This window comes from Molothrus ater, chromosome 3 (genome assembly GCF_012460135.2).
Source record: "Molothrus ater isolate BHLD 08-10-18 breed brown headed cowbird chromosome 3, BPBGC_Mater_1.1, whole genome shotgun sequence".
NCBI classification, from domain to species: domain Eukaryota; kingdom Metazoa; phylum Chordata; class Aves; order Passeriformes; family Icteridae; genus Molothrus; species Molothrus ater.
In genome coordinates this window covers 12,770,656-12,788,032 of record NC_050480.2, presented here as the reverse complement: position 1 = coordinate 12,788,032, position 17,377 = coordinate 12,770,656, and the positions used below count along the sequence as shown (strand labels likewise).

The following is a 17,377-nucleotide window of genomic DNA, read 5'->3' as shown; positions in this document are numbered from 1 at the left end:
TCAAGTGGAAATTTCCTCAAGTGGAGTGCGGGGAAAGGTCAAGAGTTGCTCCCAGAGCATTTAATTGCAGTTGTGAGAGTAAACGTGAGAGCAGATGGCTACAAAAAAGCTAGGAAATTCTTCCACTTCTAGAACGTTCCATACCTTGGAAAAGGCAAAGAAAACAGGTCCCAGGAAAATGCAGGCCTGCTACTTTCACCTCAAGGCTACTGAGGTTCCAACTCTTTTTATAAAGACAAGCATGTAAGCAAGATCAGATGTGAGCACTGTACTGGCAGTCAATGTTTGCCTTTTTTGAGATGCTCGGTGCTCAGGGCAGAGGAAACGCTTTATTGCTGATACTGAATAGTGAAGAGCCTGGAATGGAAATTATTAGTCCTGGAGAAGACTGGAATTTAGGAGAACTTCAATGAAGGTAAAGCACAACCACAGGGGGGAAACAGTGTTGAGTAGTGTTAAGTGCAAAGTGCTGAGCTGAGGGAGGCTACTGATGACATCCTAGGGTGTTATCCTGGGAACTAATCTTTGTTTCATGTTTTCCTTTAATGTTTTTTTTTGGGGGGGGGAAAGAAAACCTGCAAACCAATGAGATAAAAAAACGAAAAGGAAAGAATTGCTGTTAGAAAGGAATGAACTGATGCAAGATTGGGATATGGGATCATTGCATGGAAGTAACTGAGGAACCAAACCATTCAAGGCAGCTACACAAGGGGCACCATTACCAGTATGAAGCAATGGCGCAAAAATCAATCACTTATCTTGGGTTGTGTAACTGGAGAGTTGTAGCAGGGAAGTGAAGTGTCCGTGATGTGATGTCCAGCAGGTCTGGCCATCTCCTTGAGGAGTCACATAATGCTGTGAGCACCCTTCTTCAGCGAGCAGCAGCTAATCCAGCCTGCCTGGAGAGGGTTTGTCAGCACAGCCAAGGAAAAGAACAGTCTGCTTGAGGAGTTTGTTACCAGAGCACAGCTTGCTTGATGCAGCAGAATGAAAGCTGAGACACAGGATGTAGTTGCCATCTGCCATAAACCTCGGAAAATGGAGTGTGAATCCAAAGGTGGTGTTGAATATGAGGACAAAACTGTGTGTGATTATTTTTCATGCTAGAAAATGAAAGCAAGTGTGAAAAATGCCAATCGCTTGGTTCTGAAATTTTAAAAGTTTAATAGTAATAAAATGGTTATAAAAATAGCAATATAATTAGAGTAATAAAAAATTGAACAATTGAGATTAGGACAGTGCGAGACAATAGAAACAAAGAGTTATGGATGTCCAGGTACCTTTTCTGGGCAAAATAAGCCTGAAAAAGGACAGCCGTTAACAGAGGATTAACTCTTAAAAGCCCGTGGCATATTCATGCACCTCACACATGATGCATAAATTCCATTCAAACACAGGATTCTCTCTGGTCAGTGTCAGCTTCTTCCTCTTAATCCTAACGCATCTTCATGGCTGAGCAAAGCAGGAAGAAGTTCATTTCTTCTGATAGTAGCACAATAAATTCTCTTTCTCTGAAAGATTTAGGTGTCCTGGGGCTCCTATCTGGTGCAAGTACCTCGTTCCTTTATTAAAAAATATCTCACATATATAGTTTCTATTTTAACATCATGATATAACCTAAAACTATATTTAACACACTACTTTAAAAAATTAATACGGCATAACTTTCTAACATAACACATATAATATTCATTTTAATATTTGTGAAAAGCCAATCATATAATACACATTTTTCACAGCAAGGACCTAACAAAGTGTTGCAGGTTCTAGAAGATCCTTCTGATCAGGCCAGCAATGGCAGAACCCCAAACATCTCAGCTCAAAGTGAGTCCTGAGTGCTGCAGCTGCAGAGGAGGCTGGGTGTCATTGCCTGACAAAACCCCTGCCTGTCTGGACTTCCACCTCTGGGCCCTGCAATGGAAATTTTAAAAGAATATATATTTAAACCACTTGCTGTGCATTAGCACATTGTCTTTTTCAGCCACTCCTCCAAGCCAGGATATGAATGAAAATAAAAAGCCTGTTCAGCCTATCCTGTCTGACTCATTTGGTGCTGCCATGGGCAGCAAGGCTGCTGAACACCTGGAGAGCTCAAAACAATGGGCTGCACCAGCTCTGACCACCTCGGGAGGAAGACAGGGAAGGGAACAATGCTTGTGAGCAACAAGCCTGTTTCAACTGAAACATTATTTTGTTTCTTGTCTCTTCTTGGGGCAGAAATAGAGCATTGCTAAGCAGTCTGTGGTATTTTCGGGGTCCCCTGTGGTTGGGAGGAAATGATGAATCTGACTCCATGTCCTTAGAAGGCTAATTTGATATGATATGATATGATATTATGCTATACTAAACTATACTAAAGAATATAGAAAGGATACAGACAGAAGGGTAAAAGATAATAATGAAGAACTCCTGACTCTCTCCTCAGAGTCCAGCACAGCTTGGCCCCAATTGGCCAATAAGTAAAAACAATTCACCTGTTGGTAAACAATCTCCAACCACATTCCAAAGCAGCAAAACACAGGAGAAGCAAATCAGATAATATTGTTTTCCTTTTTCTCTGAGGCTTCTCAGCTTCCCAGGAGAAGAATCCTAGGCAAAGAAATTTTTCAGAAAATATGAGAGTGACACCAGTTCATCTGCACAGGTTGATGTATCAGAGGGAAGCGATCATTGAAATGGCTTAGGAAGGCATTGCAGCCTCAGTAGAGCCACTCTGGAGCAAGGCTTAGGGCAGCAGGGAGGTTCTGACTGTGAGTATGCACACACACTGTGGTTAGAGACACTCTCTGACAGAAAGCCAGGGGAATCCTGTGCCTACCTCAGTTTTCAGGGAAAGCCTCAGACTCTCTAGGTAAGGAAACCTGCTGGGAGCTGGATAAGGCTAAATAGCTGCACTCTTTTCTGTAGCATCTTGGGATATTTTTCAGGAACACAAACTCCAGGACCTCACTTCTGATCCAAAATCAATACTACCACCTTCCATTAGGAAGTGCTGCAGCCCTTGCCAGCAGTTAAATTGCCAGTCCCTCACCTGAAAGGATCTTGCCTTGAAATTGCCCCACAGCCACAAACCTGCTTTCACTCATGAGAACTAATGTAAAAGTTGCCAAGGCCAGTGGATCCCTCTCCTTTTAATTTTTAGATTTGCATAACTCTGGAAATCTATGCTTAAAGCCTCATGCTGTTTCACAGAGTTCTTTGTCCTAGCTCTCATTTTTTGGCTGACACTGTCGTAGCCACTGAAACCAGCAGTGAATGCATTGGGTGGGGCAGATAGCAAGCACCTAAAATATTGATGGAATGCCTAGCAAAGAGAAACTCTGACTAACTGACAACATTTTCCAAAAACAACAGGCTAATGTAAATATATTTCACAAAACTACTACTGACCCTAGTCATACAGTTCTTCTTGACCCCTTTGGGTCACCTGTGATTTACCTCACACATCACTGTAGTGGACAAGAACTTCTACATCCTCTTCTACATCTAATAAGAAGCTACTCCAAGTTTTGTCACAAACTTCACAAGAAAATTTCAGAAACCTACTTATTTTTCATCCTTCCTGTGTTCTGTAGCATGCTCAACCAAGTCATAGTTGTGGCCACATCCAGAGAAAGATATTCCTTCTGCTCGACTCTAAACTCTGGTTTAAATGTGGTTTTAGAAGCTTAGCCATCTGTCTAAGTTATTGTAATAATTGTAAATAAAATTGTAAATCTGTGTAAATTTATTTATTACCCCCCAGTGTAGCAACAGCCCTGTGCAGGCAAACCCCCCAAAATTACTCTCTTTAGTTTTCTACTTACATTTCTTCCTTCATTATTTCCTTTGTAGAGTATTTTTGCTGGAGAGGGAAGCCAGTTTCCAAGCTGTTTTCAATATTTTTTTAAATTGTTCTTCTGCTATTTAAAAAATCCAGATTTTTTGCAAAACAGGGTTTTGAAAGCATTGGGGTCACATTTATAGCCTCATGCAATCAGAGTGCATCACCTTACTTAGAAGCTAGAATTAATAAAATTTTAAAAAAGCCAATTCTGAAAAGTGTATCACTGGCCCAGAATCAAGATTAATTTTGTCTTTCACTTGCATCATCACCACTAGTAAAAGCTCTGTATAGCCTCACTGGTTCTATTCAATTATTTGCAACTACATTTCCTTCAAACCATGGTGCTCCTATTTTTTACCATTGCCAAGAGGCTTCCACAGGGAAAACAAAATTAAGCTTCCTGTGTATCTCTACGAGTGATTACAGAAAGGAGAGAACCTGCTCTACATCCCAAACTAGTGTCAGCTCTGCAGGAGAAGCTGAAATAAAAAGAGACTATTTCTTATTTACTTAGTGCTATCTAGGCGAACAATATGAACAGCTCCCTGGTTATATTCAATTTGCTCACACAAAAGAAGAAAAAGGGCATTTCTTTGAGAGCAAAATAGCTCTTTAAAATTGTTGTCATCACTCAAGTTCTCCATAATTCCTCAGTGAGCTCTTTTCCACAAATACAAACCTTAGGTTTCTAAGACTTGGCATAATCATTTATGTGCTTTACCTATTTTAGCCTCTCTTTTGTTGTTTGATCATGAGATAAAGTATTTTCCTTATAATTTTTTGTGAGGTAAAGCATTGGGATTTTTCTGAAGTGCCTCAAAAGTATAAAGAAATATCTGCCTACTTGATAATAAGAGTATTGATAAGAAAAATGCAGCTACATAAGTGTTTGCAAACAGGCACATCAAAGATCTAACAGAAGCTAATAAATCTGGTGCAACATTAAATAGTAATATTGCATATACATGCAGATAGCAATGAAATCCAGGATGAAACAGATTCCTTGTTAAAACACATTTTCTATGAGCTTGGATCTTGATTTAGTAATAAATAAATAATAAAATGTGTATTGGTGTCGTGGTTTGAGAGGAAGTAAGTTTTCTGGGATGCTGTGGTCAAACCAATGGGTGTTCAGATTTGAATATTGGCACCTGGTGTGGCCACTGAGGATATGGATCCGCCTCTGAGAACACAGGGGTTAAAAGCAGAGCACTCCCGGGGGAAGGTCTCTTGGGTTCCAGTGGGGAAAGAGTTTGGGTCTCTCCCCTGTGCAGCAGCTGCCGGCTGGGCGGGAGAGGGGAGCCATGCGGGCGGGTGAGGTAGGCCTGGCCCCGAGGATGGAAGGATGGAAGAGTGGAAGAGCACCGAGAGGCATCGGGCAGCCCCCCATCCCCCAGGAGACAGAGAGAGAGAGAGAGCCTGTGCCACCTTGAAATTTGTTACCATGTGCTGGCAGCACAGCCCGGCGGCGGAGAAAGAGGGGCAGTGCAGTGAGAAGGTGTCCGGCCGCTTGTGGGAGGTTTGGGCGGGCAGAGCCCGAGCTTTTAACCCTTTTTTTTTGGACAACGAAAACTTTGCAGAACATTAACCTTTCCTAGAAGAGAGATCGAGATGAAATGGAAGAAGGAAATGTGCAAGTGTCAAGGTCTGGGCAAGTGAAAGATGTAGGAAGAGTGAAGAATCTTAGGTGGGAAGAGATGACGGAGTGGCTTTTGCTGGACTTTTCTTGTATAGCCATGGACAGAACCATGTTTCCTGTGACACAGAGACTGCATCCAGGGGGAGGCAATGGCTCAGAGCCAAGAGGGTTCAGTGTTGAGACTCCTCGGCCCCAGGGGGTGAAAGTTGGGGGGGACAGGTGTCCCAAAGGTGAGACTGTGCTCTTTTTGGAACGGGACAGAGCATCCTTCAAAGGAAAACCCTAGAAGCAGCTCTGGTCCGTGTGCAGTGGTGAGAGCACTGGGCATTGAAGGAAGAGGTCATGATGGCAGATGTTCTCCGGGCGGCGCCACGAGTGACGTGGAAACGCACGAAGTTTCAACTGTGTTTCCAGGGGAAGCCTATGGTACAAGAGGAACTCCTCTCCTCTTGATGAACTGAGAATTGATTATCTAAAGGGTGGTGATGGACTGAGAGTTGATGATTTGGGGGATGGATGTATTGGAAATTTGATGGGGGGAGGAGGAAATGTTTATGGAAAGTTTTCATTTTCCCTGTGTGTTTCTTGTTAATTAGAGTTGTTAATAGAGTTGTTTAGTTAATAAAGTTTTCCTTATTTCTAAGTGGGGGCCTGCTTTGCTTATTCCTGGTCACATCTCACAGCAGACAGCAGGGAGCATATATTTTCATGGAGGCACTGGCATTGCGCCAGCGCCAAACCATGACAATTGGTTTACTATTAATATTTAAAATAATAAATGACTGCATAATTCATAATCATAAACCACGATTTTGCAGTTTTTAACCATACATTTATTTCCTGTAAGATGTTAATGCATGGTGTGAAAATAAGTAGAACAGAAATTCAAACAAAAGTAACGTGACTGATCAAAGGCAAAGGGAAGGAAAAGAACGTCCTGACCACCACCACCAACTCACAAAGAGTTAATTGTCAAAATTCCCAGTGTGAGCAATGGAGCTGTTGGAGCTACTTTGTGAAAAAAAAGACACCAGAGATTTCATAGCACAAATACTAAGCAGTTACACAGAGATGCCTCTCAAGTCACACTGGAGGCAGCAGAGGGGCAAAAAGGCTGTTTGCCTGTTCTCCTGAGCTTTCCTAGGCTAACTCTGGAGGGCTACAGCATCCTGACCATTAGCATCACCAGGATGAAGCAGCTGCCTAAATCTGCTCCACTTCCCCACTTTGAACACATGAGATCCATGCCCAAAAGGGAATACAGAAAGTGTTGGGATGGTTCTGCAGAATGCACATTGGGGTGAGACACAGAAGCAGCCAGAGCCTGAGCTGAATGACTGGCCAGAAGCAGAGTCAGGAGGTTATTACCTGATGTTTACCAGAAAAGCCTTGTGGCAAATGACTGTGTCATCATATACATTCAGTGCAATGTGTGTGTTCCTGAAAAATTACTTTGGAGAAAGCACATAGAGTTTTAAAAATCTTCCTGGGAATTCCCGTAGTGCCTTCTTCCCTCTAAAGCAAGGTAATTTTGCTGCCTCTGCTGAAAAGATACAAAGATTTGAACGATAGGGGAACAGAGAATAACAACTTCCCTCTCAGATTGCAGCCCAGCCCTGAGGAATCAATCATGTAAGCAGTTACTTAAAGTCTGAGAATGTTTCATAGGCTGGGCAGCATGGAAAGATTTTTGGGAACTGGGCAAGACACACATGGCCACGCAGGTGGAAATTGCTAGAGAGAAGCTATAGACTTCTAGTCAGCATTTGAGTTGGCCACTGCTGTCTGTAACCCCTGCAACATCGAGGAGGGGCCACCTCAGGACAAAAGCTGTGTCTGGAAATTAAAAAACAAGTCCATTTTGGCCATCTGAGTAGTGAAGAGGGAGGCTGGGGGCAGTTGCTTCCACATGCCACCCTTCACAAATAAATACTTGGAAAGGACAAGTATCTTCTGCCTCATCCAATTCCTACTTTGGCTTCCCTAGGTTCTCTTTCAGAGTAGTATTATACCATCCTGACCTTAGAAGTGATTCAAATAACAGGTTTTTATTTTCCTCCCCTTCCCTTCCCATCCCATCCCCTCCCTTTTCTTTTTCAGATATGGGTCTATATTTTTAAAATTTCTTAGTTCTTTTCTTTCTTAGAGTCCTAGCCCTTAAAGCCCTGCATTTAAGAGAACTAAGCCCTGGCAAATGAAAAAGAAATAACAGTAAGCAAGTCACTTTTGGGAGTTCAAATTTAATCCCAAGACACTCAGACAAAGGAAAAAAATTAATTTTCATTTGATTTTTAGTTTTAATTTGAAAATAAACAGTTTGGATCCACTAGATTCAGATGCTGTCTTAACAAGATATGCAAAACTTATTTTACTGAATTACTTAATTCAAATACCATTGTTGTGCAGTTAGGATTTTCACGTTGGGAAACTATCTAGAAAGGAGAAAAAAATTCAAGAATGATCATCTGAAAAGAAGGAAAAAATTGCAAAATCTTGTTTGGAAGTCTTAGAAGGAAAAAGTAAACAGCTTGTCACTTGCAAGTAGGGGGAAATTTTGAAGACTCTCAATGCAAAAGTCTTAACAGGCATTTCTGACCCATTTGATTTCCTGTCTTTACTCTCCAGTGGGTACATCTGTGGTCAAGGTCACCCTTCTCTTAGTTAAGGAGTATCCAGTGATGCTTACATGCATTGTTCAGATAGTTTGCCTTCAAAAAGGCTTCAAAATACAGCCTATTCCTTTGGATCTCTGCATTCAATTGTATGTTATGTTTTTGCAACAAGTGAAAAAAGCAGGGACAGGTACCAAGTCCTTCTGTCCCCCAGTATGCAGAAAAAAAAAAAAAATCTGCCTTTATAAATACAACACTGATGCTGACTGGCTAGAGCCTGCTTACCCTAATGAGCTTAAAATCTTATTTGCAGAGGACATCTGTCAGGGCAGAAGTGAGGTACGCAAGTGCTCTTAATCCATTAGCTCTAAATCCAGCCGAGCTCTCACACTCCTTTTTTTGAATCAAAGAAGAAAACCCAAGTGGGAACCTACAATGGAACAGGGCACAACTTCAAGAGCAGACCCTATGCAATAAGCACCTGGGATTTTAAGGTGAGCAGCTAAGGAAACTGACAACAAAACTGGGATCGTGATGGAGAACTCCTGAGGCACAGGACAGTCTGCAGCTCAGGATGACACAGTGAGTTTGATTTTTTTTTGTGTTCTGGATTTTTGATCAAAAATAAAGACGAAGTAAAGATGGGCTGCACACCTTCTCGCAGTGAGACTGACAGCACTGCTGCAAGAATTGGTCTTAAGGCTTTGAATAAATCCAAAAGTGTTTTGCCGATTGATTCGAGAGATAAAGGAATCCCTCTGCTGGTTAAAGGTTCATCTTGCTACACTATTGATGAGTATGGGATTCAGAAGAAGGACTACCTGGAAGAAGAGGAGGAGGATAGACTATCAGAGCTGGACAAAAATGATAATTTGCACTTATCTTCCAAGGCTCATTCAGATTCCCAGATTTCCAGGGAAGACAAGAAAATCGAGAGGACAGCCACAGATGCTGAAGTCATTATGTCTGAGCTGATTGAGTCTCAAAAGCACATCACTGAGTCCATAGAGATCAGAAAGCAAACCTCCTGTGAATCAGAAGCATCGGCTTTCATCTGGGACGACAGGAATGAAAGCAACGCAAAGCAAATCCCAAAGAAAGGAAAGAAGAAAAAAACCCATAAGCTGGCAAAGCAAGGTCAACCCAACAAAAGTAAAGAAAAGTCCATTGTGGCCCCATGTGAGACAGAGAAGAAGGTGGACTTCCCAGAGCTGCTCGTCAAGGCTCACCAGAGTGCATACGCCTACTTACACCCCAACCTGTCCAAGTATGAAACAATTCTGCACATGGCCAACCAGGCCACCCAAACTCAGCTCTTCCTGCAGCAGATGATCAGCTTCCTCGTGCTTCGCTTTGATGAAATCAACCAGCTCTTGGAAGAAATTGCCAATGATGGAGAAAGTCTTCTCAAGGATGTAGGTGGGAATCTGGCATGGCCGGCTGGAAAGGACAATTTGAAGGAGCACCCTGATCTTCTGCAACAGCTACTGCAGTACACAGTGAACAAAATGCAGTTGGTGAGTGGGATGCTGGCCTCCCTCACGTCCAATGCCCTGCAGGAGACATGCAGCTACCTGCAGTCTGCTGCAAGCAACTTGGAAGGCAAACTGAAAGCAAAGCAGAGCTTTGATGAGCACCTGCTACGGACAGTAAAGCTGCTCGAAGCCTCAACTGTGGGATCCTCTCAGTCCCACGGTGATGACAGGACTCTCTGTTCTGAGGACAGTGGCATTGGTGTGGACAACGAATCCCTCAAAGAGTTCAGTGCTCTCAGCCAGCATGGAGCACAGCCAGGTGAGTCCTGTGCACATGGACATCCATCCCGAAAGCATGCCGGAACCGCGGAGCGTGTGAGCATGGGCACAGCTGCTCCCCATGGCTGTGCTCTTGGAAGGCATTTTAAAGATCTGTTTCATTCATCTGCGCAAAGCAGGGAAGAGACTTCTTGTCAGGGTGGAGTAGCAGAAGGCACTTCTACCATGCCCCAGTATGCAAGCTTGAGCAAAAGCCGTTCCCACAACTCCTTGCAGTCTGATTCTACTCAGGAAGGTGAACATTTCAAAATCTGTGAATCAACAGATTTTCCTTCAGATGAGGATGAGGATGATGACGATGATGATGAAGAAGAGAGCACGCTGGGGGAGGATGATGACAGCACAAGTTTATCAGAAATGGGGAAGGATGCTCTGCCGAGGTCCCTGTCTTCACCTGCGCTCACTGATAACATTCAAAGGCAGTCCATCAAAAGGACAGAGAATGCAGATACAGAAGAAATCATTTTGAAGATGAAAGATGCCATTAGTGAAAAAATCAAGTTTGTCCCAGCTAAATCCAGGCGTAAGGAGTGGATAGAGGATGAGAGTGGAAGAGCAGTCCTAGCAAAGAGGCCCAGTACAGCAACAGGCAGACAGAGAAGGTTTGGGAAACAGCGACGGTCCAGGTCAGAGGAGTCCCTCAGAAGCCAGGCAGAGGACCCGACTCTCCTAGAGCTTCAGAGGACTCAAAAGGAGCTCAGCAAAAGGCTGGAAATGTTGTACAGAAAGGATAGAGCTAACAACCTGGAGTCGTGGAAATCAAGAGCAGCACCTTATTTGCAGGATGATCAAGTTACATCTAGGTCCTCCCGCAAGCTGAAGGCAGGCCTCTCAAAAAATTTCAGCATCCTGCCTAACCAGGATAAAGTCCCTTTGTTCACATCTGATCAAAATCCTGTCCTGAATGAAAAGAGAGTCAGGAAGCCTGTAATAGCTACTGTGCCTATCCAGGAGACATCAGGAGGCAAAGAAAATGAGCTTCCTGGAGCACAAATGTTGAGTGGCAGCAGCTGTACCCCCGACAGTCTGTCAAAAAACTGATTGAAACCTTCAGTCCTACTGATGATCTTGCAAAAGCCAAACCTCTAAGATCATTAGGACCAATAAAGTGCATCAGAAAATTTGGACTTCCAGTCATCCCACCCACCGCTCCCTTTCAGAGAGGCCTGGCACCTTTAAATCTCAAGCATCGCATTTTGCCAGTAGAAGACACAAACACCAGTGATGTTTCTTCTAGCTTTCCAAATGCCTTTCTTCCTGCACCACCTGCAGAATTAAGCAAGAAGGACACAAAGGAAGAGATTGATGAAGACACTGAGAACCTGCCACCACCACCACCTGAAATGTTAATGGACACTTCTTCTGAAAATTTATCCGAGCCTGAAGAAACTGCAAGAATAGAAGGAAACTCTTCAGAAGATGCCAAAAAGACCACCAAACCAGAATTACATGCTGCTAAGAAATCACAAGTTTCCCCAAAAATGAAAGCCTCCCTTCAGTCCATTGACTTACTGCCAAGCAAAAATATCAGTGGCCCCAGTGGGGTGACTAATAAAGGTCTAAGGAGCAGCAGGTCAGGGGATGAGAAACCGCACAGGTACTCCCTGGAGCTGAACCCTACCAGTGTGCGCATCCCCAGCCAGGAGGAGATTTTGGAAACCCAGAGGAAAGAGGCTGCGGATTTATACAAGCAAACCCATAAAATCATTCCTCTTCAGAACCCCAGTGGGGTTTCAACCCCAGACAGCAGCCGCTCAGAGAGCAAGGGGCCCAGCCCACCCGCGCCTTCAGTGCTGCGCCAGAAGCACGGCTCTCCCGAGCCGCTCCGGAGCGGCGACAAGGGCTCACTGTTCACCAGGAGGGTCTCCCCAACGAGAACTGCTCCTTCTTCACCAACTGAGAAACGGCTTTTCAGCCCCCCAGCGCATCACAGACATTCTCTGCACGCTTTCAGCAACACTCAGCCAACCTCACCCAGCATGCAGAGGAAACCTAGTCCCCCCTCCAGCCCCAGGGTGCCCAGCCCACCTCTACAGAAGAAGCTGCCCTCTCCACCACCACAGAGAAAACCACTCAGCCCTCCTGTGGGCCACAGACAGAGCTCAGCCACAGCACAGCGGCTGGCAGGCTCCCCCACTCCATTCCCCGGCACCCCCTCCCCACCAGCCTCCCCATCTCGCTCCTACAAGGGGCCCAGAGCTGGGCTGGATGCTGGGGACGAGCACCAGCTCTCCTCCTCCAAGAGGGGCAGCAATGTCCGTTCCATATTTTGCCCAGCCACCTCTTCCTTATTCGAAGCCAGACCTCCAGTGGCACCCAGCAAGTGCCCTGCTGAGGTGAGCAGCCAGCCTGAAGCTGCAGGACACCCCCAGAGGAGCAGCCTGCTGTTCCAGCAGCCCAGTGACCGCACCAGGAGGCTGTCCCTGAGCACCAGCCACCCGCAGCCGTTCGTGAGGAGAAGTTTCTCCGACCGCCGCCCAGGGGTCCAGCCTCATCTCCCAGCTCCTCTGACAGCTGGCAGTGAACCTGCACTTCACCAAGCAAGGTAAGGAACTTGGTGCCAGAAGAGCAGACCTATAGCACCCTGTTGGCTTTCTAAACTTCCAGTGGGAATTTAAAGTTGTTAAGAGGTTTCCCAGAAGGGTGTCCTGTTCATGTGCAGAAAAGATGGCTGGGCAAAGATAGCACTGTATGATCATTGTCAGTCCCTTCCAACTGAAATAATCTGTTCTATTTTCTTGCCTCAGATTTCAGTAGACTACCAGTCTGAATGAAGGGAAGAGTTAACTTTCCATGGCTTGCTCAAGCCTTACTCTTACACATAAGCTGTGACAGGCACTCCAGGAAAAATTCAGTGTTGGTTTCATGGCACAGAACTCCCATTATTTGTGTGGGGGCTAATGGCATTCACATTCAATTCCTAAAAAGCTCTGAACTAGCCCTCAGATTATAAACATACATATTTATGAGAAGATAAGCGTGAGCCAAGAGGAGGAGTGTTGTTCTATCATCAGCTTCTAATCCAGTATAAACTGTCATCTGAAAGCTGTGGGACAGTGTTTCAATTCAGCTGGTAAGAATGAGACAGATCATATATAGCCAAGGATCTGTGTGGACAAAATTATAGGCTGGAATTTTAAGCTTCTTGTGCACACTTTCAGACCTAGGTGCTGATGTCAAGTCTGCTTACAACAACCCAAGCCTAGTTTTCAGAAGCATCCCATGGCTACTGGAGATTCATTGCTCTGAAAAATAAATCTAGACATCAACACATGTCAGTTCCATGTTTGCAAAAAGTGGTGGCCTGTTAATAAAAAACTGGGCTTAGCTTTAAATTTTGTCTATCACCTAAGGAAAAAAAAAATCATAAAATCAAAATAGAAATGGGTATTTGGGACTACTCAAAGATGTGTAACAGCCTGTAAGTACAGTGTTGTTATTCTAGTTTCTTAACATCTTAGGATGTGTAAGTCAATTAAGCTTTAAGCTTCTCTGGTAACCTTTCCACACATGAGCAGTATTTTTGCTCTTGTCCCAGAAGAGCTGCAGTCCCATGACTCATTCCCTTGAGAAGGGAGAGGGATTGCAAGATCAACCCCAAGAGGATGAAATTGCACTTGTAGCTGTACAGGCACTCAGGGCACTGTGAGCACAGGGACAGTCACAAGCACTGAGGACAGATTTCCAGGCATTCCCACCCCAAAGACAGAATAAGGACTGAGTATCCCCTGCTGGCAGTAGAGGAATATGCTGAACAAAACATGTAAAAAACACTGGGAAATGCAAACCATTTTGCATTCCCAGTTCTAATATTGCATTGTAGTCTGACATTTGAATATTTCCTAAAATTCCTGTGCAGTGCTGCTGGGTTTTCTGTTATTTCTATGTACTGTGTGAAGTCAGCTTTGTCTAGTCTGGTGCCTGCCAGCAGAAATTAATGTTTTCAAAAGAGTTTTTATGTAAAACCTTGCAAGACAAAAGCTGGGGCAGTTTTATGGATGCATTTTATTTCTTTATTATAAATTGCTAGCTAATTTATACTTCGATGGGATGTATTATCTTTCTATCATAGTCTGTCAGAGTATAGTGAGTAATACAAAACAACTCACTGTAAATAAAATCATCCCTTTCATGAAAAAAGTCATATATCCTAGTGTTATGATCTACAAGTATTTTGGAAGAACTAAATATATCCTAGGTCAAATTCAGCTTATCATTTATCCCAATGAACATCAACAGTAGTACCAGTCAGTTATGCCAAATTTATATCAACACAAGCAAAAGGGAAATTTAGACCATTAATTACCTCACACACTGATTTAAGATGCAATACACAACTGTGTGTTTTCTTACACCCAAAATAAGCTGCCTGGGGTAAATTTTATGGACCTTGCATTGAATGGCCTAAAATGAACATCACAGCCAATGGGCTGATGGGCAGAGAAGGACCATTTTGGGAGTGAACACAGGGAAAAAACTCTGAGAGCTCTTCACATCACTCAGGTCCTCTCCTCCTGCTCAGGACTGGGGTGGTTGCCCCAGCTGTGAGCACCACATCACCCTGTGCAGATGTTGAGCCCTGCTCTTTTAGCAGGTGCCTTAATAGACAAAGCACCACACTCTGATCCATCTTTCTCCACCAAGTTCATTAACCAGCCAGGACTTTCTTTGCTTTGTAACTGGCAGAGGAAAATCTCAAAATGTCTAAACCTAAACCTCAACCTCGTCATTCCAGCTATGTTTGCATCTGGTCTCAAATTCACAAGCCATCACCACACAGCTGTCAGTCTGCTTTCCTTCATTCCTCCCCCTGCTTTACCTCTTCTTTTAAAATGTAACAATGCCTTTTTTTGGTCTGTATCGTGTTTTCCTGTGTTATTTTTCTGTGCTATTAGCTGCTTCATTAGTAGAAGGGTGAGAACACAGAGTCAAACCTGAGATACTATCAATCTTTCATGGGAAAAGAAATTTTGAAGACCAGTGAGTTATCCAGTGTCTCCCAGGCTCACAAACTCGGGGATATAAGAGATTTATCCCCCCACTTTTCCCACACCAAATTAAAACATCCATTTGATGAGAAGTAGGTTGCCAAAGATAATCTGGCAGAGCTTGTACAAGCAAAAAGAGGCAGCTGAGTTGCCTCTCCCACACACCCCCTTTTAGCAGAAACACACACAAAAAAAGAGGCAACTTCCATCTTATTTTGCAAGCTGACATTGATGGGCATTAAATGTCAGTGTTGTGCACAGATTTGTGTGTCTCCTGAACATTCATTGCTTTCCTAGGAAGCAAAACCCACTTTTTCCAAGCACGCCTTCTGCCCATCCCATGTTATAAGGAATAGCAGGACTTAAAATGTTAGTAGCCCTAACTAGGGCTGGAGCTGGAGCTTTTCTTTTAATCTTGAATCTTACTTGACAAGAACTTCAGTTCTCAAGTCAGTTCAGCTGGTTCCCATTTGACCAGCCTGCGGTTGGACAGGCTGAGATAACTTGGCTGGTTTCTAAGTTCAGTCGTTTGACAGCAATCAGCAATTATTGGCATCTCAGTAAGGCACAACATGTACAATTGCTCTGCTCATAGAAATTCTGTTAATATGCAGCACAGTTTCTGTGTATGCACCTTAACAAAATAGTATTTCATCAAGACTGCTGCTTTCCTAAGTGGTAGAGCAGAGAGAGAAGATAAAATGCCATTGTCTTTAACATACTGTTCAGTGAGAGCTTGAGGATGGACTGGGTTGACTGAATCAGGCTCAAAGCAAGTAGCCCAAATGAGCCCTTCTGCAACTGGGGGATATTTGAATCTGGATTAGTTTCATGACTGGACAAGTATCACAAATCTCTTCATTTAGCAGTTCAAATCATTAAAGTCCTAGCGGTTAAGAGGAGGAACATAACAGCTTGTCTGTAGTTGAAAGCTCATTCAGTTTAGCAGTTTGTACACTTAAAATGCAGTCATGATTCCCAGATAGCTCTGAAATGTTTCCCCATGTTGAGTTTAAACCCCATGAATGAGCTGCAGCAGCACAGAGCACACTTCACACACTGCAGCAGGAAGGCACAGGGCATGAGATACCTATGGCTGGATCCACTGCTATGATCAGTCTTGATACATAAAGTCCCTGTACCCCTAGAGAGTGCCAGAGCAACCTCAAGAACATCATTTACACTTTCTGTGTCTCAGTGCTTCTGTCAGCAGAGTGAGAGTAGCAGATTTATAAGAGCAGAATTCCCCTCCCACAGTCATGCTGGGGTACAGTGGATATTTTTGCCCTCGACAATGGGAGAGAATGATGCATCTGACTCCATCTTATCAGAAGGCTAATTAGTTACTTTATTAGACTATATTACTATATTATATTACATTATGTTGCATTGCATCTAAACTGAATCTGCCAAGCACTCAACTCTTTACACAACTGCCCACTGACTGTCACCCAACAGTCCCAACACACACACACACACACACACACACACAAGGAAACAAAACACCATCACTTTGGGTAAACGATCTCCATATTGCATTCTACTTTTGCACAAACACAGGCACAACAAATGATAAGAATTGTTTTCCTTTCTCTGAGGCTCAGAGAATGTGAAACCCAAAAATATTCTTGGGAAGAATTGTGCCCTGCTTTTCTCTGTGAAGAGAAATGTGGCTACACTGGTGTGCTCAGAAATCACTGTAACCAGGCTAGGCAGATGCACATCAGAGGTAAGACCTTTCCTTTCCTTCAGCAGTCTGAAACAATACTTTTCACTCAAATCACCCTTACCTGCAGGGAAACCCAGCCTCACAATGACCCCCTGTTAAATATACAAAATGTTTTCTTCCCAGGAGAGGTCTGGGAGGGAAGAGTACAGTGCATTTGGCAGGATGAGAGCAAAATCTGGATGGTGCACACAAAGAGTGTGCTCAGGAGGAGATGGGGAATGACAGGGTGTGGGGAATGACAGGTTGTCGTGCAGCCTTTGTGCTTCCTGGGTTAACATGCTCTAATCAGTGCTGTTGTAAAAAGTCATGATTCATTAGCCTCTTAAGCATCTTTCTTTCTGCAGCTTGGAGAAGAGCCCTAGAAAAGCAGGTGACTCGTGGAACAGCTCTGGGGTTCCTGAGAGCAGAGAGTCCAGCAGATCTGCTTCCCACCCCGAGCTCTACGTCGTGGGCCAGGGGCTGCAGAGGGACTGACAGCAGGAGCACCCCAGGGGCAGAGGCACAAGCAAGAACAGAGACACCAGAGGGAGGAAACAGCCTTAGCCCAGCCTCCAGAACAAGGCTTCATCTTCTCTTGCAAGGAAACTGTGAAATGGCATTGCATAAAAAACCCCAGACTGGGCTCAACAATCTAATGAAACACCAGCCAGCTGCTTCTCCTTTCATGCCAATTTGCTCAGAGATCCACATGGAGCAAAAGAAACACTTTGTGGCTGGGTGAGTCTGAGGCAAATTTGGTTGATGAAGACAGGACCTATAGCCAAGTCCT

At 44.0% G+C, this 17,377-nt stretch overlaps 1 protein-coding gene across 1 annotated transcript; it reads left to right on the top strand.

The window, feature by feature from the left end:
- The first annotated feature begins 8,718 nt into the window (after positions 1-8,718).
- Positions 8,719-17,082, top strand: PCARE (photoreceptor cilium actin regulator). The gene is given in 3 exon segments (XM_036381408.1): positions 8,719-10,903; positions 10,906-12,436; positions 16,953-17,082. Coding segments are annotated over 3 exon segments (3,846 nt in total).
- The last annotated feature ends 295 nt before the right edge of the window (positions 17,083-17,377 follow it).